Source organism: Chelonia mydas, chromosome 8, assembly GCF_015237465.2.
Source record: "Chelonia mydas isolate rCheMyd1 chromosome 8, rCheMyd1.pri.v2, whole genome shotgun sequence".
NCBI classification, from domain to species: Eukaryota; Metazoa; Chordata; order Testudines; family Cheloniidae; genus Chelonia; species Chelonia mydas.
In genome coordinates, this window is record NC_057854.1 from 73354796 (window position 1) to 73377149 (window position 22354).

At 43.5% G+C, this 22354-nt stretch overlaps 1 protein-coding gene across 23 annotated transcripts in view; it reads left to right on the forward strand.

Annotated features, from left to right (window-relative positions):
* EVI5 (ecotropic viral integration site 5) overlaps positions 1-22354 on the forward strand; it is a 144375-nt gene that overhangs the window by 7444 nt on the left and 114577 nt on the right. For 4 of the 23 annotated variants that reach the window (XM_037906812.2, XM_043520940.1, XM_043520936.1 and 1 more), the window contains exon 1: positions 12697-12876. The exons of 1 other annotated variant lie outside the window; for it this stretch is intronic. Coding sequence is in view for 5 of the 22 variants with exons in the window: in XM_043520931.1 (XP_043376866.1) it covers positions 10898-10948 (51 nt within the window). In the remaining 17 variants the exon portion in view is untranslated. Of the gene's footprint in view, positions 1-10864; positions 10949-12674; positions 12877-17915; positions 17973-20815; positions 21052-22354 lie in introns of those variants that run through there. 18 more of the 23 variants (XM_043520935.1, XM_043520941.1, XM_037906806.2 and 15 more) reach the window with 14 other exon arrangements.

Below are 22354 nucleotides of genomic sequence, written 5' to 3' on the forward strand. Positions count from 1 at the left end.
CCAGTGCCAGTGTCACCAGTGTCCCACCTGTCCCCTCCCACTTCCCCAATCCTCCCTTTCCCAACCTGTGCCTCCAACCTCCCTCCCCTACCATCCATCCCCATTTATCTCTCTCTTCATAGTCCCCCTCCTCTCACTACAGCCCCAAACTGCTGTCCCCATATTCTCCCCAACTCCTCTGCCCCCTGATCTCCCTTCCCTCCCAGCAAACATTAGTAATTTATTTTCTTTTTTAAAATAGTTTGAGTGCCCTCTGAATTTTCTGCTGTACTCAGATTACATTTCCCCAAAACAACACCCCCACCCTCTTTGACAGAGGATAGCAACACACCTACATTTCACTTTCAAATTTTGGCCAAGGGTGGCAGAATTTACAATGCCTGGCTGTTACACATATTCAATGGCCATAACAACTCCCCTTGAGCCACACAGGTAATGTGAAAATTGGCAGACTACTAGCCCTCTTGGGAAATCTGTCAAAACATGCGCCATGTAATCCATTTGGCATGTGAGCATTAGGCTTGAGCCCATGTGTACATCTTAACAGTTGGTTGGTTAACATTCAGTATTGTGGGGTAAATGTCAACTGATGGAGACCCTTTGGGGCCCAACCAAGCTATGGTTTGATCCCCTGTTGTGTGTAAAAAACATTTATAGAATCATTTCTTGGACCAATTTCTGTTGGTGAGAGAGACAAGCTTTCGAGTTTACACAGAGCTCTTCTTCAGGTCTGTTTAAATTCTGTGTAAACTCGAAAACTTGTCTCTCTCACCAACAGAAGTTGGTCCAACAAAAGATATTACCTCACCCAGCTTGTCTCTATAATATCCTGAGACCAACATGGGTACAAAAACTCCACATATATTGATAGAATCTGTCAAGCATAAGTGGGGCTTTTTGAGGGGCTCTCTCTTGGGAACCACTTTATCAAATGATCCCAAATTTGAATCACTAAACCTAACCTGCTCCTCCATGAGGCACACCAAATTTCAATGCAATCCAAGTAATCATACAGACTTTAGAGTACTTAAAAGAGTTGTCCTTTGAATGGAAAGGGCTCCTCAGCCTTAACTATAGTGGAACATGTAGTCCCCTATAAATTAGGACAGTATTGAGAGAAGATAAAAATAATGCAATTGAAAGTGGTGGATGAGAATGCTTGATTATGTCCCTCCTATTTGGTATGTGTACTATGTATTTCCTCTGAAAGATTTTATACTAGGAATTAATCACCAATATTGCTAAACTCTCTAGGTCCCTTGCCAGTGCTTGCAACGGTCCGTAATATAGGAGTGTAACAAGGCACGAGTGGGCCCCCTCTATCTTCACCACTTCTGCACCCAAAAACCAGCCAGAGACCTCTGCTTTGGCGCAATCACCCATGCTCTTTATTTACAATACAAGTTCCCACCACCTTGTGGGTACAAACAGCATCAGGCCAGCAGTGGCAAGTAGCCTCTAACTCTCAGGCTCTTCCCTTTCCTCCCCCAGCTTCCGTCCTGTCAGCCTTTATGTAGCCCCTGGCTGATGAGGCCGACAGCTGTTCCCCATCTGCCAGTTAGGTTTGGGCTTACTCAGCCAGTTCCAATTCCCCTTTCCTGATTGGAGCTGGTATGACAGAGGTCTAGCTCAGGGTTTTTTAACCAGCACTCTGTCACAAGGAGCCTCTGAGAACGTAGTTCATGTACTGTTTATTCCATCTTCAAGAACATTAATGCAGATTTTAAATCTTAGGGTATGATACAGTGGATAGGGCACTGGAATAAGACTCAAGTATATTGTCTTCTCTTCCTGGCTCTGCCACTGGCTTGCTGGATGATCTTGGGCAAGTCACTGTACCACTAGGTTCCTCAGTTTCCCCATCTGTAAAATGGGGGGAAAAAGATACTTGCTTCTTTTGTAAAGTGCTTTCAGATCTACTGACAAAAAGTACTATAAAAGGGCTAAATATTATTAAATATGAAGGACCTAACTCAGATCCCTATGGTTTCTCCCCAAATACCTCCACAACTGCATATATTACAGTTTTTCTTGACCTTCTGTTTATAGTCTTTCCTTCAGTTTCTCAATCAGTGTCAGTGTTGTATTATGAGAATAAGATTATCAAATTCCTCACAAAAATCCACTAATTTTACACTATTAGGAAAATCAACTTTAGCAAGATTTTATTCTTTATAAATCCATCCTGCTGATTGTTTATCGTTCCAATTATCTTTTAGACACTCAGGGCATGATCTTGTGAGGTGCTGAGTGCCTATCTTTCACAGTGGCGTCCATGGAACTTGATACTACTCACCACATTTCAGGATCAGGCTTTTACTGTTTTTCCCTCTTAGGTCCTGATCCTGCAAACATTTACACACATGCTTCACATGTAAATACATGAGCAGCTCCAATAAATTCAAGTGTGTACATGTTTTCAGGACTGGGGCCTTAGTTTCATTATTTTGTTAGGGTCAGAGCTTAGACTTACAGGAGGACAGTTTCTAGGATCTTTCTTCTTTCCTTTTTTTGAAGATCTGTAGGTAGTACATCTGCTTATCTCAGCTCTTCTGGTACCACTACCTCCCTGATAATCCATCACTTTTCTAAAATAACTGTTGGATCATTCTAATTCATGGACAAATCTTGGCCCTGCCTACATGGCTGTTGAAGACAAAGCCAATGTGGTTTTTCTGCATGGGAGGCAGCAAGAGCAAAGGGGGAAGATTTTAGGAAGGCTGCCCAGTGTTCCATGTCCTATAAACATGATTTTCATAGAAAAAAAAAAAGTGTCCTGAGTTTGTTACTAGAAGTTTACCTCTTCCAGCCTGAAGTCAGTTGGAATCTTTCCATTAACTTTAAGGGACCTTGGATTAGGCCTTTGACTAGTTGGGAGTGTTGTAATACTCGGGTTGGAATCTTCTACATTTTTCATGAAGAGAAAGACAACAAAAAATGTAGGTTACCTTTGTGGCCTGTGAAGCTCGGGAGAATCATTCAGGAGAAACATCTACACTTTCCTTTCCAGTTTGATCTGATTTTAAAGAAAAATGTATATTTGTGGTTGTTTTTATTATTTCCCTGAGTTAGTTATACAATCGGATACATTTATGTCTTGCTGTTATTGTATTTGGGTTATATGTACTTGTTTTGTGTATCAAAAAATAATGAGATTAATAGAACTAAGCTTGCTTCTTTTCTTATTAAAGCTGCATAGGATTTTCTTTTCTTTAATATTCTAATCTTCTAATGAATTTCATCAAATTAAAGAAAACAAAAAAAAAAATTCTGATGCAAAATGAGTCTGACTGCTGTCATCTAATGCCCCCATTCCTCCTGCTTTCAGTGTCTTATCACTTCCAGTTCTTCCTTCATTAGTTATCTAAAAAGTTATTAAGAACTACTATATTCCAACTAAGAGTTTGATGCAACATTAAAGTCAATGGATAGGGCTCTAATTTATTGTCCATTGGGAATATGTTTTGTGAGTTTGATGCCCCGGTGCAGATCTTAGGTAAATTCTCATGAACACCCATATAGTTAATACAAAAATAGAAGAGCAGTCTAATGCCAAATATTCCCAAAGTAATTTATGAATGCATACAGTCATTGATTTTTCATGGAAAACTTTGAAAAACATTCCAATTAGAAACTAGATGTGGGTATACTGGGTCAAAAGTGTGAAGCATGCAGACACTTTCATATTTCTTTTCTCCACTTTTTGATTATTAGAGTTGGGGCATGTAAACAGCTTATTTGTTCCTGACAGACCCATCTACGTATTCCTCAGATGAAGCTATAATCTTGCTTGTGACATCATAGTTATTTGCAATAGAGATGACTGTAATGTAACAAACAGAAGATTATGACTTAAGGGGCTTAATCCTGCATTATTTGTGCACCAAAATCACCATTGACTCTAATAGGAGTTTTGGATGGACAGTTAATTCAGGCTTGAGTCCCATTTGGGGCATTAGCAGGAGTAGCTGCACTCTAAAGAAGGAAGTTGGGGAACTTCTGGGAAAATGGGAGCAGTCTTCTCATGTGGGCCTAGTGGCTGGTGCACTAGAATGGAATGCAGGAGACCTAGGTTCTAGTCTGGGCTCTGCTATTAGCCTTCTGTTTGACCTTGGTCAAGTCACTTCCTCTCCCTGTGCCTCAGTTTTCCCATCTGTGAAATGGGGATAATTTAACTGCCCTCCTTTGTCAAGTACTTTGAGATCTGCTGAAGAAGAGTGTTATAGAAGAGCTGAGTATTATTATTAATCTCAGTCAAAATTTTTGTTGAGGTTCAGAGTATCAGTAAACTAAGGGTAAAAAAAATCAAGACAAACAGAGAAAGACAAGGAATTTAGATACAGATTAAAGTAAATAGTTTCCTGAACATCTGCAAGTATGGAAATGCACAATTTAAGCATTCAGATGCCTTTAACTCTGCTCCTGTAATGATACCAGCTTCAAATCTTCCTTTTATTTCTTTCATATCTACTTTGTAAGAAGTGATTTTTGGATCAAAGACTTCTAAGGGTTTTAAGAAGTCCACAGCCTATGGTTGCACACATCTTCCACTTGTAAAAGCCACCGTACCCATATAGTGACTGTGCCAACACCATCCTGCCAGCTTTTCTTTGTTGTTCTTTTGTGTAAGGTCTTTAAAAAGTCTGCAGTCTATAGCTGTGAGCATCTTATGTTTGGAGGAAGCACTCTATGGTATAGTTTATGAGGGATGTATTCAGATGTGCTCTGCAGAACATTAGTTTAATAACTGATTTCATAGATGTGTCTGATACTGAGTGTGATGCTTTATCACAACAATTACTTTGCTCTTTTTACGTAAGAGCTACAATTTCGGAAGTCTGGTCCTAGGTTTATAGGTATGCAAGATCCCTTTTTAATGATGTGTATAATTGCAGCACATGGAATCTTGCCTCAGAGACGGGGGATGACTGTCTTTCATGGGTTATTTGCAGGATCCTACCAAATTCATGACCATGAAAAACGCATCACGGACTGTGAAATCTGGTCTCCCCCCACGAAATCTGGTCTTTTGTGTGCTTTTACCCTATAATATACAGATTTCGCTGGGGGAGACAAGCATTTCTGAAATTGGGGGCCCTGACCCAAAAGAGGATTGTGGGGGACGGGGGGGTCACAGGGCTATTTCAGGGGGGGTTACAGTATTGCCACCCTTACTTCTGCACTGCCTTCAGAGTTGGGAGGCTGGAGAGCGGTGGCTGTTGGCTGGGCGTCCATCTCTTAAGGCAGCACCCTGCCTGCAGCAGTGCAGAAGTAAGGGTGGTAGTACCATACCATACCATGCCATCCTTACTTCTGCACTGCTGCTGGCGGCAGCTCTGCCTTCAGAGCTGGGATACTGGCCAGCAGCCGCCACTCTCCAGCTGCCCAGCTCTGAAGGCAGTGCTACCACCAGAAGCATTGGAGAAGTAAGGGTAGCAGTACCACATCCCCTCTTACAATAATCTTGAAAGCATAGGCGGCAGGTATAATAGGCTAGGGAAGGCCTTGCCTTCCCTGGCGCTGCCAGCGCTGGACACCTGGGCCATAGTAGCCCCGGCCCTTCCCCGAGACCCCACCACCACCTTTTTCACTCTACACCCCCCGTCCCATACTCGCTGCTTGCTGCATCCCTCCTCCTTGGGTGCTGGGGCTGATGGGGGTGCTGGGGCTGGTGGAGGAGCTGATGCTAGGGGGCTGGTGGCTCGGCCCAGCAGGCACTTGGGCGCTGGGGGAGGCCGGCTGCTCGGCCCGGCCCGGCCCGGCGCTGGGGGAGGCCGGCGGCTCGGCCCGGCCCGGCCCGGCGCTGGGGGAGGCCGGCGGCTCGGCCCGGCCCGGCCCGGCGCTGGGGGAGGCCGGCGGCTCGGCCCGGCCCGGCCCGGCGCTGGGGGAGGCCGTCAGGGGCGAGGGGGCTGGTGGCTTGCCCTTGCCTGGTGCTGGGAGAGGCCAGCAGCTCAGCCCGACTTGCGGGGGGAGGGGCGGTGGAGCCAGTGGCTCGGCCTGGAGCTCAGCCTGATGTGGCTGGGGCTGGGGCTGGGGCTGGGGCTTGCCTCCCCAAAGCTGGGGTTCACCCACTGTCCATAATTGAAACTCCCCCCCCACATCTCCTCTTTGGGTCAGGACCCAAAATTACAATAGAATTACAACACTGTGAAATTTCAGATTTAAATTAAAAAAATTATAAATTTCATGATTTCAGTTAAATCCTATGACTATGAAATTGACCAAAATGGACTGTGAATTTGGTAGGGCCCTAGTTATTTGCGTAATCAAGAATTTGTAAAATACAGCTCTTTCGGTGACCTAAGTCTGGCTGGGCAACAAGGAAGTCAAGGTGGATGCAACCACTGTACAATTGACAGTAAGGAATTTTAGTTTTTGTAATAACCGATTGTGTAGCTGAACCTCTGTCATGAATGGATAAAAGTCTCAGAATGGCTGGTTTTACAGAATATGTCTCCCTGGGGGCAGATTTAAGGTGACTGGCGTGCCTGTCCATGCCCATGTTTGGGTTTCTTTTAAGTTTAATTTTGGGACTCTGATTTTTTTTTTTAATTCAACATTCTTGTATTTTTTTTAAACTTTAGATTACTGATATTCTCCACTTTAACAGATTTTTTTTGGCTTGGGAATTTCCTTAGGTTTTTAATGTAAACAATGTTTATCACATGCATTAGAAGACAAGGGAGCAAGGAACCAGCTACTAAACGAAGCTCTTAGTCTTTACAGAACACTGGGACAAGACTAGCTGGAAACACTGGAACTCTGTATAGAACTTTGTGTCAGCAGGAGGAAGAGAGTGAGGAAACCTGTGGAGTTTAGGAGCTCTTCATAGTTCCTGGCTCCTACGGATTCCCAAAGCTCCCTACCTAGATTCCTCCTTCCATTACAGTTTTACTGTACAGTGGACCTTCTAAAGTCCATAGGACATGTTGCATATCTTAATATGTCTGCAGAAACCACAGATCCAATGCAGATGTTATAAAGTCAGCAAGAAGACTAAGCTGGGTCTGGGAGTAGGAGTCATGTTATCGGACTTGGGGAAGCAGATGAAGCTGGGAAGTAGGAGGATGTGATCTGAGGAAGCTGTGGGGGTTCCAGAATGACTGCAGTATCCACGCTGGCCTGAGGAAGGATGCAAAATTTATGAGGTCTGGAGGTGCTCTGAACTTAGAGGAAAGGGGAGCCCTGTTAGTTTAGTAGTTCTTCTGGGATACAGGAGTTGCTGAAGACAAGTGAGTTGCAGCCCAGCTGTCTGTGCTGATGCACTGCAGCTGGTGGCTGCAGCTTTTCCCCTATTTATTTGTGCATATGAGAGAGCATTTTAAGTCCTGACCTATACTGTTTTATATAAAAAGGAAACATGTAACAGTAATTTTGCAATAGTGTTCACAGAAGACAGAAGGTGAAATCCTGACCCTAGCACAGTCAATGGGAGTTTTGCTATCAGCTTCAATAGGGCCAGGATTTCAGTGGTTTGATGAAAATTCTGCCACTGCCTGCATCCCCTTATACAGGGTTCTGAAGTTCATACAACCACATGTCCCCTGAAGGGAAGGGATTGAAGACTGTAGCATAGGGCAAGTACATTAGCATATGCCTAGATGCCTTTGAGAGGACCCTACTGATGCAACGCTTCTGCGGGGGACAGGTCGGGGTATGACCATAAGATCCCTGTAGTGGCTAATCCTCTGGGTGCTCGCTCATCAAAATACAAAAAAGTGTGTCCTCTGTAAACAGACTATGCTCACAGTGGAATCAGTCCCGGGCAAGAAATTAGCAGTTTTATAGACTGCATCCCAGTAAATAAGGTTGGTCAGTTACTTCTATCCTAGTCAATTACTTCAGTGAGAGTTTTACCTGTGTACCTCAGACCAGAATGGGGCCCTTAATTTGGGAGTTTCAACCTAGTCTCTAGTGTCAGTTTTTAATCAACAATCAATTTAGTGCAGTTCGGCATGACTATCTCTCTCATATATACATAGACATCAGATCTCGCTGTTCAGCTTTGGTAAGCAGTGGATGACCGGTGTATCAAGGGAGGCTAGGCATTGTAGACTGCCCTCTAGATGTTGGGTTCCAGCACATGAGTTATTGACTTGATGCTGCTCCAGACTCCTGAATTTACTTGGTGTGTCAGCCTCTTTTCCAGCAATGCTTCTACTCTGCAAGGACATAAATTTCAGCTTCCTGGCAGTGCTAATCATCTGTGCATGGGAAAGGGCCAGTAGCACTCTTGTCCAAGAGTACATGAGCTTCCGTAGCAAGGGGGTGTTGAGAAATCAGCCACAGCATTAAATCCTGGACCATTGCAGGAGAGGATTCCTTCCCCAGATACGAGTATGTAGACCTTCGAGCTGGCCCAGGGTGTCGTTCCCTGTCTGAGACTGGGGTATCAGCCAACTGGAGATATAGTAGGTTGGTTTCATCTGTTGCAGTTCTTCAAAAAGACTTAACAGCAATGGGAGCTTGTCGAAGGTCTGGCTGAACTACGTGCACTGGCACATACAGACTGGCAGTTCAAACAGCCAGCAATAATAGGAGTGGCCTAATTCAGCTCTGTGTCGACAAGCTGAGTGTAGCAGCTACCCCCCCAACCGCAGAGCAGCAGTCTGCTGGATCAAACACCGGGGCTAGTACAGATGTACAAAGGACTGAAGGCTTCGCTCCCATTGAAATTCCCAATAGTTTTCATATCAAGGCATTATGGGAAGGGATCTTCATTTTCCTATTCTGTGTGAGGCTGGTATGCCAGGCTATGGTAGAGTTTTACTCCCATGTGTGTGACAATGAGATTAATGGATTATTGAGGTTGTTGAATCTCATCAGCATCGCATTCAGAGCAAGCTGGAAGGGAAGTACAGATGTTTGTTTAGCTAAAAAAAGATTCTTCTGAGCTTGACAGGCCATAAATGTAAACTTTTTTTTTTTTTTTTTTTTTTTTTTAATTTGAGACCTGGGGCAAAAATGGACTTAAAATGCTGTCCCCTCCCACTTTGGCTCTCCTCCTTAGGTTTACTCTACTACAACAGACAAGCATAGTAAATATTTGAGGTTTTTAATTATCTATGTATCCTTAAATTACTGCACCAGGATATTACATGTAATGAAAAAGGGAGATAATGCTGTTACAGCCTTAATCAAGACTCTGATCCTTCAAACAGTTATTCACATGATTAACTTCATGCATGCAAGTACTACATGTAAAGTTAAGCACCCAAGTAATTGCAGGATTGGGGGCTTTTGTTGTAAGGGACTCTCTCTTATCATGAGTTGTAAGACACGTAGAACAATGAAGCCTTGATCTGGCTGGCGTTAAAAATGACAAAAACAACAAAGACACCAAATCTGCAACCTGCTGTGCATGGATACAGAGATCTGTCCATCATGAGCTGTTTAAAGGATTAGACCCTTAAAATGTCTTGGCATTTATTGGTTTCTATTATAATTTTAATGTCATTTTAGTCTTTTTAAAGTATTGTTTACATAAAAATAACTTTAGCAAGTGCTTAATTTCTACCTGATCTATCAGAATGGCTCCTGCGTTAATAGGCATAAATTGGAACTGTACCTGTGTATCTAAAAATACATTTAGGCATATTATTATACGACATTCTTCAAAACAGGATTTGTACCTACTTTTCCAGACATGAAGAGCTGTCAGTTAATCCAAGTGTTTCCCCTAAACTGCTGGACAGGTCATAGGAGTTCTTTGACAGGGTAAATTAACAATACAAATAACTGCAAGTAGAAGTCCTCTGCCCCATTTATTTCTAAAATGCTCTATAGATTACATTATATTTTTCAGCCTTTGCTGATAGAGATACTTTTTGTTATGAAGAACAATGGGAAAAATAACCATTAATCCTAAAATAAATTATTCAAAAATAGTTTACACACAAGCGTTCTGCAAGTTTTAACTATCTGGTAAGTTTGAAGAGTCTGTGTTGTACACTTACTGCAGTCATTGGGGGGGGGGGGGGGGGGGGGGCAGCACATAAAAGGTCTAACACTGAGTGCTAAATTTCTTTAAGGACCAATTCTTAATTCCTAAACTAAATAAACAATTTCATTTGTAAATTCTCAGAAAATTCATCTTGCACTCAAAGAGTAATTGCTGTAATTTTGGGGAGGATAGGCTTTATTTTTCCACTCAGAGAAATTGAATCCCTGCTTTAAAGGCAAAACTCAACTCATCCTTTACTATGGAATTATTACTGCATATTTAATGATAATTGAATATATATTCAGACACATACATTTTAATTAAAAACAAACTTCCCAAGCCAATCACAATACACAAAACAAATAAAAACAAAATAATTTATGTCTGAAGTTATCTTGGTATTTGTTGTGACAATTACTCAATTAATGAAAGGAAAAATAAAGAAAAAAGTGACTCTCAAAATCACAATATTTTCTAATATCAAGTAGGCAGCACTATGCCTCTACATTTTGCTAATTCCAGAAATAGTTTAACCATGTCTGGGTTAGAACTTTAGAGGGTTCAAAATTCCACCCTATTTTCCTTTTCCCAGGAAGAAACCAATCATAGCAAAGTACTTGTTTCTTTTCTTCTTATAGTTTGCCTGTCTAAATAAATACTTGTTATCCAATAAGAATTCTCACTAGGGTCTTACATTTTAATATAAATATCTATAGTTAAAAATATCCCAACCAACATTACACAAACAAGCATGAAAGAAAGAATATTAACTTCCCCCCTTCCATTCAGGTGGAGTTTTTTTGCATCCAGAGTGTCTCAATATTACCCACATCCCCTTATGAATAGAACAGCAGGGAGTTGCATGGGTAGATCTAGGTGGAGTCATTTGCCACACCCCCCAAGTCATCTATAAATTCAGGCCAAATCCTTTTTCTCAGTTTCTCTCTATCTAAAATGTTTGCTGCTAAGATGACTACTATCCCTAGAGGCCATGGTTTCAAGCAGGTAAAAACAAAGATGTTTCATTTTGTAATAAAAAACTGATTCCTGAAGGCAATGCCTTATAATTAGAAAAGGTTTATATTTGAGTTTTCCAACACCTTCAGTTTGTGTTGGAATTTAAAAGTGTTTTTCTTCAATTTTATGTTGTGTGGAACAAAGAAGTACACAAATCCTTGATGGAAATGCCTTGGCCATATCTGGAGGGAAACCTGTTTGAGTAATGTAATTATTGCTTAAACTGTAAGCTTTTTGGATCGGGAACTATCTCTTTGGTGTGTGTTTCTAGAGGGCTTAGCACTATGGGGCCCTGGTCCATGTCTGGGGATCCTTGGTGCAATAAATTACTCTTTTATCCTTATTCAGTACCTTGACTCCTGTCTTTGCTGTAATCACAGCTGTAATAATTTTCATGGAGTAGAAAGTCCTAGCAGCAACCTAGGGTATGATCTTACACTATCTTTTTTTGAAGCAATTCCTTTGCCTTTTTAAGGGTCTGTCTTTGATTAATGTATACACTCCTTTTGTAGTTAAAACTAAACTGCATATTTCCTTTAGTTGCTGTTCTTCAACCTATTCTGTCTGACTCTGTAGCATACTTATACAGACTAACTAGGATCATCCTTAATGCTTACGGTGCTTCATGTGGTGCTTTGTATGAGAAGTTGTTAGAAATAAAATGAAAGCTTTCTATATTTGTATGGTGCCTAGCACAATTTAAGGGACTCCTTCATTAGCAGAATTGGGGCAGAGAGTGTCCCTTGGTTTTGTACACTGTCTAAAACCAAGGGCCTCTGAGCTGGTTATGCTAAATACAAATAGGCTCCAATATTGAATGAGGCCTTTGGGTACTACCATCAAATAAAGGCATTGTTATATATTGCATCAAATATACATGGCACTAGGCAAAAGACCCTACTTGCTAAGTGTGACAAACCAGATATACTGCCTTTTATATAAGGGGAAATGTGGCAGCTATGTTCTGCAAGGGCTGTGGTTTCTAGCATGATTCCAGTGGAAGTTTTAGAAATGGTGAAGGCATCAACTACTGTTTGAGGTCCACCTTGCGGGGAGGGAATAGCCTTTTTGGGGAGTACAGTGATGGCCATAACCACTGCAATGCTGTTCGTGCATGGGTGGTTGGTGGATTCAAACAAGGGCTGCTCCTAGTCTGCGTCTAAACCAAATGATAGCTGGTTTCAATAAGCTTAGAATAGCCACTACTTAAAACCAGAGAACTGGCATTGAAATCAGGGAAAATCACAGGAATATGCAATATGAACCACATTTTTGTGCCATTCTCCTCCCTTTCGGCCACTGAGTTGGAGCCAGTGCCTCTCTTCCAACCTCTGCCACCCAACAGGATGGCCGTGGGTGGGAGATGGGGCTGGGGCAGTGGCTGCTGCCCTGAGAGGACTCGTCTAAGGGAGCCGTGCAGTGATCTCAAGTCTCAGCTCTCCTTGTTCCTCCTGGTGTGTGGGTCCAACTCCCCCCCACCCCATGTAAGGCTCCATCCTCCTGACCTTCGGGGACGCCTGGCCCTTTTCCCTTTCACCCCCCCTCAGCCGCCGACCCTCTCCTGCAGGGGGTGCTGACCGCAGGCCCTGGTGAGTGGCTCGGCTCCCGCCCCCGGCCGCCCCCTGCTCTGTGTTGGGGAGGCGGGGGCGCTCTGCTGCGCGGGGGGGCGGAGGGAGGGAAGTGTCCCCGCCGCCGCCGGTGGCTCCCTGGCGGCGGCCTGGGCGGAGAGTGTGCGCCTGCGCGCCGGGCTCTCGGAGGGACGTGGCCCGGTTGCCTGGGGCCGGAGAGGCGCGGCGAGCTCAGGGGCAAGGCAGCGGGACAGGCCGGGTGAGGAGCTCCGAGGCGGCGGCGGCTGCGGGCCGGGCTGCACGGGAAGCCGATGTTCGCGCTCCGGCCCCGCGGCCAACGCTTCCAAGGTGAGGGGCGGGCGAGACCCTGGCCCCGCTCAGCGGGTACAGCCGGCCGGGGTGGGGACGTACCCAGCCGCCGGGCCTAGGCGCGCTCCGCAGGCTACGGGGACCCCCGAGGGGAGAGCCCGGGGGGCGCCGGGCCGGGGAGGAGTGACAGGGACCTGCCCTCCCCGGTTCCGCGCTCCCTTCCGGCTTCCAGCCGCGAGCCGCCCCCTCTCGCTTCTCCCTTCCTGCCCCCCGGGGGCCGGGCCGGATCGTCCCCGGCCTCGGCCAGCGCTGGAGCTGGGGTTCCCGGCGGCTCAGTCTGCGGAGCCAGGAGATCCGCCTCCCTGCGAGCGCCGAAGGAGCAGCCTCTGCTCGCCCTGCCGTCTCCGGAACGTGGGCGGCGGTGGCTACTGCGGCGAGTTGGGGTTTGCCCCGTGTGGGGCTGGGAGCGGCTGCCTCGGTTTCAGGCTGTGAACCCGCTGCTGGGCAGCCCCCGAGTGACCCGATGGAGCTCCCCTGGGCTGGGGGGAGGAGGTGGCGGTGAGGCTGTTTCTCTACTGGGGTTGATTTGGGTTCTCCTACAAAATCTATCGGGTACTTGAGTTCTCCTTCCTGACGGCGAGAAATATCAGCCCTGCTCCGACCCTGTGTGAACGCTCTGTCCCAGCCCCACTGAAGAGAGCCCAAGGAGAAGGATGCTCTAGGATAGCACCAGGACTTCATCACAGTGACGCCTCCTTCAGTCATGCAAGGAGGCGGCTCCACTGCGGCATAATCACAACATATATATTCTGCTGTTACACGTTCATCTTGTTTTGGGGTGTGAATTAACTGCTGGTATGGTTTCAATTTGTTCGGATTTAGTGCTCTTTAAAGGTGGTGGATTGTGGTGATTTAAGTAGATGGAAGCGGCTAGCTTCTAGCCTCACAACAAAATAGCACCCACACGAAAATGTCAACCTTCTTTAGAGGTGACCTAAAAAGAGCTTTCATCTTTTGTCCAAAAGTGATCTTGATGGTCTTATCTAGAGAATACAACTTATCTTGATAAAATGGAGTTGACATATTAAACCAAAAAGGTTTGGGAGTTTCACTCTTCCACACCTTTTCTTTGGTTCTTGAAATATTTCATTCATTATAAATTCTTGTCTTCAAACATGGTCTGTACTGTTTTGGTTATGTAATATGGATAAAAACTGAAAATTTAGAAGTCTCTTAATGTGGTTGGTCAGTGTAGAGTCCTTAGCGACTTTTTTTTCTGTATTTCAACTTGTACTTCTGTCATCATATTTGTTGAGTTGCATATAATTCCTGCTTTTCTTTATTATGAAACAGAGGGAGCTGCTTCTGACCAGATGTCCTGATTTTATAGGGAGTCCCGATATTTGGGGCTTTGTCTTATATAGATGCCAATTACCCCCCACCCTCTGTCCCGATTTTTCACCCTTGCTATCTGGTCACCTTAGCTGCTTCCTAGTTAAATTTGAAACTGATTTGCCATTATCTCAATTTCCAATCCCGCAACTTACCAACATTTATATACTTCAAGAAATCCTAGGATAGTTATTCCCCAAAAGAAGCTTGATTAAACACTTGAAGTCTTGTTGTTCTGAAAATGTACATGATCACTCTTCCAAAATTTCAGGTGTTCTGACTCTTATCTCCAAAATGGCTCAGGGTGAGTGGAAGGCTAATGTAGAAGGTAAAATCCATAATAGGAATAAATACCGCCTGCGATGCTCTCAGTTAAATGTGGGAAGGGGTTCATAGACCTCATTAAAACAGCATTATTAAACTGAGCTAGTGGAATGTTGAGAGGGTGTGAGAAGGAAAGATACAGGCCAAACATTTTCAACTTGAGTTTATCCAAGGAATCATGAAGCAAGAATGAACTAGGAAATGTAAGGACTATATACTGCCACTTTGGAAGTTGGCTATTTTTCTTTGTGACATATCTGTTGACGGGAGGTGGGGGAGGAGAGGGGAGGAGAAGATTTGGGGTAAAATAAAGAGAGCCTGGGATTTCATTCACTAATCTATTGGGGTGTGCTAGAGAAATGCTCTGCCAAGGAATGTGCCCCTTAAAGTGCCTATTTTATTTTCCCTTTCTGCTCTCTGCAGTTACAGCCTTTGTTGTGCTTTTACAGATTGGTTTTTCATGTATACAGATCAAGACTATGGGTTGTTAGGGGAAATGTAGAGGGGGAGGAATCTGGAAGGAGGTATGATGGAGCCAGTGGAGTTGGAGGGGCGTGAACAGGGGACTAGGCGGCATAAGACGGTGCTGCCTGGTGTTGGAAATCTTAATGTGTTTGAACAGGAAGCAGACAGTGGTGGGAAAAATTGAAAGGTTGAAATGGGGGAAGTGTAGAGAGGAGATGGAGGGAAGATGCAGGGGGAAAGATGCCTGTGGTCCAGAGGAATAGAGAAGAGACAAAACTAGTGACTTATGTTTACCACTTAACACAAAGTATCAGTTGCTTACAGTCATCATCCAATTAACAGTGGTTGTAAATAGACTGGTAGCAAAATGAAGCTGGGAGGAAACCCCCCTACAATGGGATTTTTCCCTGAAACACTTCCCTCACCAGGAAGTGAGATTCTGTCCTGCTGGTGCAGAGATATAAAGTCAGGATTTAAAGAAATTCAAAACAATCTTATTTAAATAAATTTTTAAATCAGTTTTTATTACATGTTGCTTGTTCTCTACTTTCTTTCCATTTTATAGTCTTCAGTTGTAAAATGAGTGTTCTGTACTTGTTTCTTTAGTTTACTAATTGTTAATAGTCCTCCAGATTTTATGTAGAGATTTTTTTTCTTAGAAGTTTCACACTTAAAATGCTCATTTATTTTTTTAAATGCTCTTGCATATGTACTCTAAGAATAACAAGTCGTAAATTAATAAACTATAACCCCTCCTTACTGAAATAGCCTATAATAAATATCTCTCTTGATTCCACTCTAATTCACCTACTTCTTGAAGGCCTGGTAAATCAGTATCTCTTATGTACAACATAGCCAAAATTAATAGCACAGTCTTAACTTTTCCTGAAGTAAATAGCAATGAAAAATATAATTGTTAGGCTATTGTTCACGAACTGAGGTGTAGCCCACTGGCTTATAGATGGCACACTGAGTTAATGCATTTCTTGCCTATTTATAGGTTTACTTGTTTGTAAATGTTGATTTAGTTGACGTTGGAAAGGTAGTATGGTTTCATCATAGGCTCTTGTGGATGTTGGCTACAGGACAAAATAATGCTAAACTTGCTGCCTTTTTGGAAGAATGCTAAATGGGATAGAAGGGGTAACGGAAGTTGGGACTAAAGTGTATTGGCACAATGTATAGGGAAGCTTGAGTGAATCATAGAACTGGAAGGGACCTCAAGAGGTCATCTAGTCCAGCCCCTGCGCTCAAGGCAGGACCATGTACTATCTAGACCAGGGGTCTTCAAACTTTTTGAATTGTGCACCCCCAGAGCCAGCTCTGGGGAAGCGCCAAAAAAAAAAAAAAAGAGCTGCCGCCGGCGTGCTGCCAAGAAGACGGAGCGGGGAGTGCCGAGCTGCCGCCGGCAGCTCCTTCTGCCACGCACCCCCACGTATGGTCTTGCGCATCCCACTTTGGAGACCACTGAGCTACACCATCCCTGACAGGTGTTTGTCTAACCTGCTCTTAAAAATCCCCAATGATGGAGATTCTCTAGAACCACCTCTCTAGGCAATTTATTCCAGTGCTTAACCATTCTGACAGTTAGGAAGTTTTTCCTAATGTCCAATCTAAACCGCCCTTACTGCAATTTAAGCCCATTGCTTCTTGTCCTATCCTCAGAGGTTAAGAACAATTTTTCTTCCTCCTCCTTGTAACAGACTTTTATGTACTTGAAAACTGTTATGTCCCCTCTGTCTTCTCTTGTCCAGATTAAACAAACCCAATTTTTTCAATCTTCCCTCATAGGTCATGTTTTCTAGACCTTTAATCATTTTTGTTGCTGCTCTCTGGACTTTCTCCAATTTGTCCACATCTTTCCTGAAATGTAGCGTCCAGAACTGGACACACTACTCCAGTTGAGGCCTAATCAGCGTGGAGTAGAGCGGAAGAATTACTTCTCGTGTCTTGCATACAATACTCCTGCTAATACATCCCAGAATGCGTGGTATTTTATGCAACCGTGTTACACTGTTGACTCCTATTTAGCTTGTGATCCACTATGACCCCCAGATCCCTTTCCATAGTACTCATTCCTAGGCAGTCATTTCCCATTTTGTATGTGTACAACTGATTGTTCCCCCCTAAGTGGAGTACTTTGCATTTGTCCTTATTTAATTTCATCCTGTTTGCTTCAGACCATTTCTCCAGTTTGCCCAGATCATTTAGAATTTTAATCCTGTCCTCCAAAGAACTTGCAAGCCCTCCCGGCTTGGTATCATCTGCAAACTTAATAAGTGTACTCTCTCTGCCATTATCTAAATCATTGATGAAGACATTGAACAGAACCAGACCCCAGAACTGATCCCTGCGGGACCCCACTCGTTATGCCCTTCCAACAGGACTGTGAACCACTGATAACTACTCTGGAAATGATTTTCCAACCAGTTATGCACCCACCTTTTAGTAACTCCATCTAGGTTATATTTCCCTAGTTTGTTTATAAGGTCATGTGAGACAGTATCAAAAGCCTTCCAAAAATCATATACCACATCTACTGCTTCCCCCTTATTCATAAGGCTTGTTACCCTGTCAGAGAAAGCTATCAGGTTGGTTTGACATGATTTGTTCTTGACAAATCCATGCTGTCTGGTGACTGTATTTCATATAAAGAAAAGGAGTACTTGTGGCACCTTAGAGACTAACCAGTTTATTTGAGCATGAGCTTTCGTGAGCTACAGCTCACTTCATCGGATGCATAGATGAAGTGAGCTGTAGCTCACGAAAGCTCATGCTCAAATAAACTGGTTAGTCTCTAAGGTGCCACAAGTACTCCTTTTCTTTTTACGAATACAGACTAACACGGCTGTTACTCTGAAACCTGTATTTCATATGCATATGTATTTCGTTTTCAGAAGCTACAACTGGAAGGGAAAAGGGATATTTTAGGTGAAGTCCAATGTCTAGCACAGGTAATTCCTTATATAACTGTTACCTAATATCTTTTAAAACATTTTTCTTGATGTTTCGGTGGCTGCTCTCAGCATTGGTTCCAGCGTCAAATTGATATTGAGGAAGTTTTTTTCCTCCTGTCTAAACCAGCTCTCATGTAAGTTGCAGCCTCACTGTAAAATTTTCTGTCAATGTGTTTGAGCCATGATGTTACTTGGATGTCCAGCTTGTATAAACTGCCTAAATACTGAAGAGTTTTTGAAGCTTCATCCAGGAAAACTTAACCATTACTATGCTGGAACAGACAGTTTGCTCACACAGAGGTTCTTTATCTAGCAGTGGCCTTTACCTGGTATTTCAGACGGGATCTTATGAAGTGCCTATCTTCTTGTGCCTAGCCTCCATATAAAAGGGGGGTGTTTCTTCCTGGTGCTTGCAGCTGATCATGTTATGCTCCTAATGAGGTTTGAATACCCTTGTATTGTTTTGGTTTGCATAGCTGCAAATGTTGACTATTCGTTCCTCTTTAAAATCTAACCAGTTTGTGTGATCTCTTGTGATAGTCATTTCCACTGGTGCACTGGGTATACTTTTGTGGTTAAGGCATCAGACTAGGAGTCAATTCCATTCTGCATACTGTTTCTGGCTCTGCCACAGACTGATTCCAGTGAAGTTATTTAATCTATGTAATAGTTCCCAATCTGTGCAAACTGGTTTTAATTTGGAAAGCAATCAAGACATCACATAAGTTGTGAACATTTCTGCTTGCCCAGTGCACGTGAACCATTTCTGATCGCTTTTCTTATTAAAACCTGCATTTTTCTCATCTAATCTTCTTGTTGCCTGTATCTTATTTGCACAGTTAAAACTTTTTCAGAAAAGTGAATGGAAGTATTTGGATGATGGTTAAATACAATGGACTCTACCACAAGATCTGCTAGTGAGTCTAAAATGAAATTACCAGAGTTTAAATTCATATACATTTTTAAAACTCCTGAATATTTTAAATATGGCCTACTGTCTGACGGCAGTGTGTGAATGAGGGTGATAATCTGATACTCATTTGGCAATGTCCTAATAGATGTTTGATCAGTTATTCTAAGTGTTATAAAATAGCATAGCATAAATACCAGCTGAATGTAATTATATTTGCGGCATAATTTTTCTTCAGTGTATAGGGATAAGTCTTCTAAAAATGGATTGCTGTTGTCTCAGGTTGTGGAAAGGCTCTTGAATTTTTTATTTGGTAAGATGGCATGGCAGAAATAGCTTAATATGATCTTTGTTTTTGTAAAACATATTGCATTTAATGCGTGTTCAAGTTGTGATGCTTGTTAAAGACATCTACCTTCCCTGGAGGATATATAGAGAATGATGGGGCTACGAGGGGACTTGAATAAGAGTACTCTGAGGAATGGAAATCCAGAATTAAGTGACTTTAATTTTGAATTTTGTGAATTTGACTTAAAAAAAATTAGTTCTAATGTTCTTCCTCATGTTACTTTAGTTTTAAGAATGTGGGAAGCCATGATCCTTTTTTAGCTCTGGAAAACAAATAAGACGTAGCAGGTTTTTTTTATTTTTTAAAGGTAGTCTCCTATAGATGATGCAAATTGAGTTTTGTATTCGAGAATTTATAGGCTGTGTGGCCTGGATATTGGGGCTTTGTTTAAGTAACTTTTTAAAAAGGCAGCTCTACACCAAAAATATCAATCAGCTTTACTGTCTCCCTGAGATCTTTCTTGCTATTCTCCACTAATGACTCTTTTTGTAGGTTCCTAGAATAGATGGAATAAATTCTTCTTCCAAAATGAGTACACAAAATTCACTGGCCAAATGACTCTTATAAAAATGAATGACATTTCAGTGTTGGAATATGAGTAGGCCTCTGTTTTTAAATGAAGCCACAATCTTCATTGTTCACTTAATCAAATGGCCAAAACATTAATTTCCTTCATTAGGTGCTCTGCTGCTATTTGAAGTGTATGGGAACTTGGTCCTGGACTTCAGTGGGACCAGAGTAAGATTTTCATACAGCAACACAGGTGTTGTATTAACCTCAAAGCAGGCATTTTCTCCTAATAGTTGTACTGAAAATGCTTGTGGAGGTAGGTCATGAATATTGTAAATGTATTAATAGGTACATTTTAAATTATAGTGCATTACAAAACGACCTAAGATCTGAATGTACGTCAGCCTGCACTGTGGTCAGGCTACTGACGCATAACCTATATTTTAAATTGGCGCTGCTCTTGGTGAATAAACTGTTGGCTTTCCTCTAGATAGGTAGTAGAATTCACTCTACTTTTGAAGTAAAACATACACACTTTAGCAGTAGGGTAGTAAGAGTTTTGATTTCAGCCTATGGATTGTGATATGCAGATTAAGTCTTGGGGTATATCTACACTACGAAATTAGGTCAATCTTCTAGAAGTCGAGTTTTAAAAATCGATTTTATACAGTCGATTGCGTATGTCCACGCTAAGTGCTTTAAGTCGGCAGAGTGCATCCATAGTCCCCTGGCTAGCATCAACTTTCAGCGCGTTGTACTGTGGGTAGCTATCCACAGTTCCCACAGTCTCCATTGCCCACTGGAATTCTGGGTTGAGCTCCCAGTGCCTGATGGGGCAGACATTGTCACGGGTGGTTTTGGGTACATGTCGTCAGTCGCCCCTCCTTCCATGAAAGCAATGACAGACAATCGTTTTGCACCTTTTTTCCATGCAGACACCATACTGCTGTCAGCAGACGGTGCAGTAGGACTGCTAACCGTTGTAGTCATCCACCGCTTCCCCTGCAACTTTGCTCTGCCGCTCTTGTCTCAATAGCAAATTTCTCCATGTTGTCTGTCATGTGCTCCCAGGTACTTGTGTTCTTCCTCGGGGAAATGTGCGTGGTGCTAACGGTCGTCCTACACCGCTTCTGCTGCAACTCTGCTCTCCTGGTACCATGAATCCACCTCGCAGGTCCTCTCGTTGTTCTGTATAAATATCTATTCTTGTGGCATCCGTCGTCATCCACTGCTTCCGCTGCAACTCTGCTCTCCTGCAGATGCCATAGCACGCAAGCATGGAGCCCGCTCAGCTCACCGCTGCTGTTGTGAGTATTGCAAACACCTCACACATTATCCTGCAGTATGTGCAGAACCTGCAAAAGCAGGCAAGGAGGTGACGACAGCACGATCATGATAGTGATGAGGACGTGGACACAGACTTCTCTCAAAGCACGGGCCCTGGCAATTTGGACATCATGGTGGTAATGGGGCAGGTTCATGCCGTGGAATGCTGATTCCGGGCCCTCGAAACAAGTACAGACTGGTGGGACTGCATAGTGTTGCAGGTCTGGGATGATTCCCGGTGGCTGTGAAACTTTCACATGATTAAGGGCACTTTCATGGCACTTTGTGACTTGCTTTCCCCTGCCCTGAAGTGCAAGAATACCAAGATGAGAGCAGCCCTTGCAGTTGAGAAGCAAGTGGCAATAGTGCTCTGGAAGCTTGCAATGCCAGACAGCTATCGGTCAGTCAGGAATCAATTTGGAGTGCGGAAATCTACTGTGGGGGCTGCTGTGATCCAAGTAGCCAACGCAGTCACTGAGCTGCTGCTATCAAGGGTAGTGACTCTGGGAAATGTGCAGGTCATAGTGAGTGGCTTTGCTGCAATGGGGTTCCCTAAATGTGGTGGGGTGATAGGTGGAACACACATCCCTATCTTGGGACCGGACCACCTTGGCAGCCAGTACATAAACCACAAGGGGTACTTTTCAATGGTGCTGTAAGCATTGGTGGATCACAAGGGACGTTTCACCAACATCAACGTGGGATGGCCAGGAAAGGTGCATGACGCTCACATCTTCAGGAACTCTGATCTGTTTGAACAGCTGCAGGAAGGAACTTACTTCCCAGACCAGAAAACTACCGTTGGGGATGTTGAAATGCCAATAGTTATCCTTGGGGACCCAGTCTACCCCTTAATGCCATGGCTCATGAAGCCATACACAGGCACCCTGGACAGTAGTAAGGAGCTGTTCAACTATAGGCTAAGCAAGTGCAGAATGGTGGTAGAATGTGCCTTTGGATGTTTAAAAGTTTGCTGGGGTAGTTTACTGACTAGGTTAGACCTCAGTGAAACCAATATTTCCATTGTTGTTGCTGCTTGCTGTGCGCTCCAGAATATCTGTGAGAGTAAGGGGGAGACATTTATGGTGGGGTGGGAGGTTGAGACAAATCGCCTGGTGGCTGACTATGTGCAGCCAGACACCAGGCGATTAGGAGAGAACAGCTGGGGGCCCTGCACATCAGAGACGCTTTGAAAACCAGTTTCAAGACTGGCCAGGCTATGGTATGACAGTTCTGTTTGTTTCTCCTTGATGGAAACCTGCCCACTTGGTTGACTCTACTTGC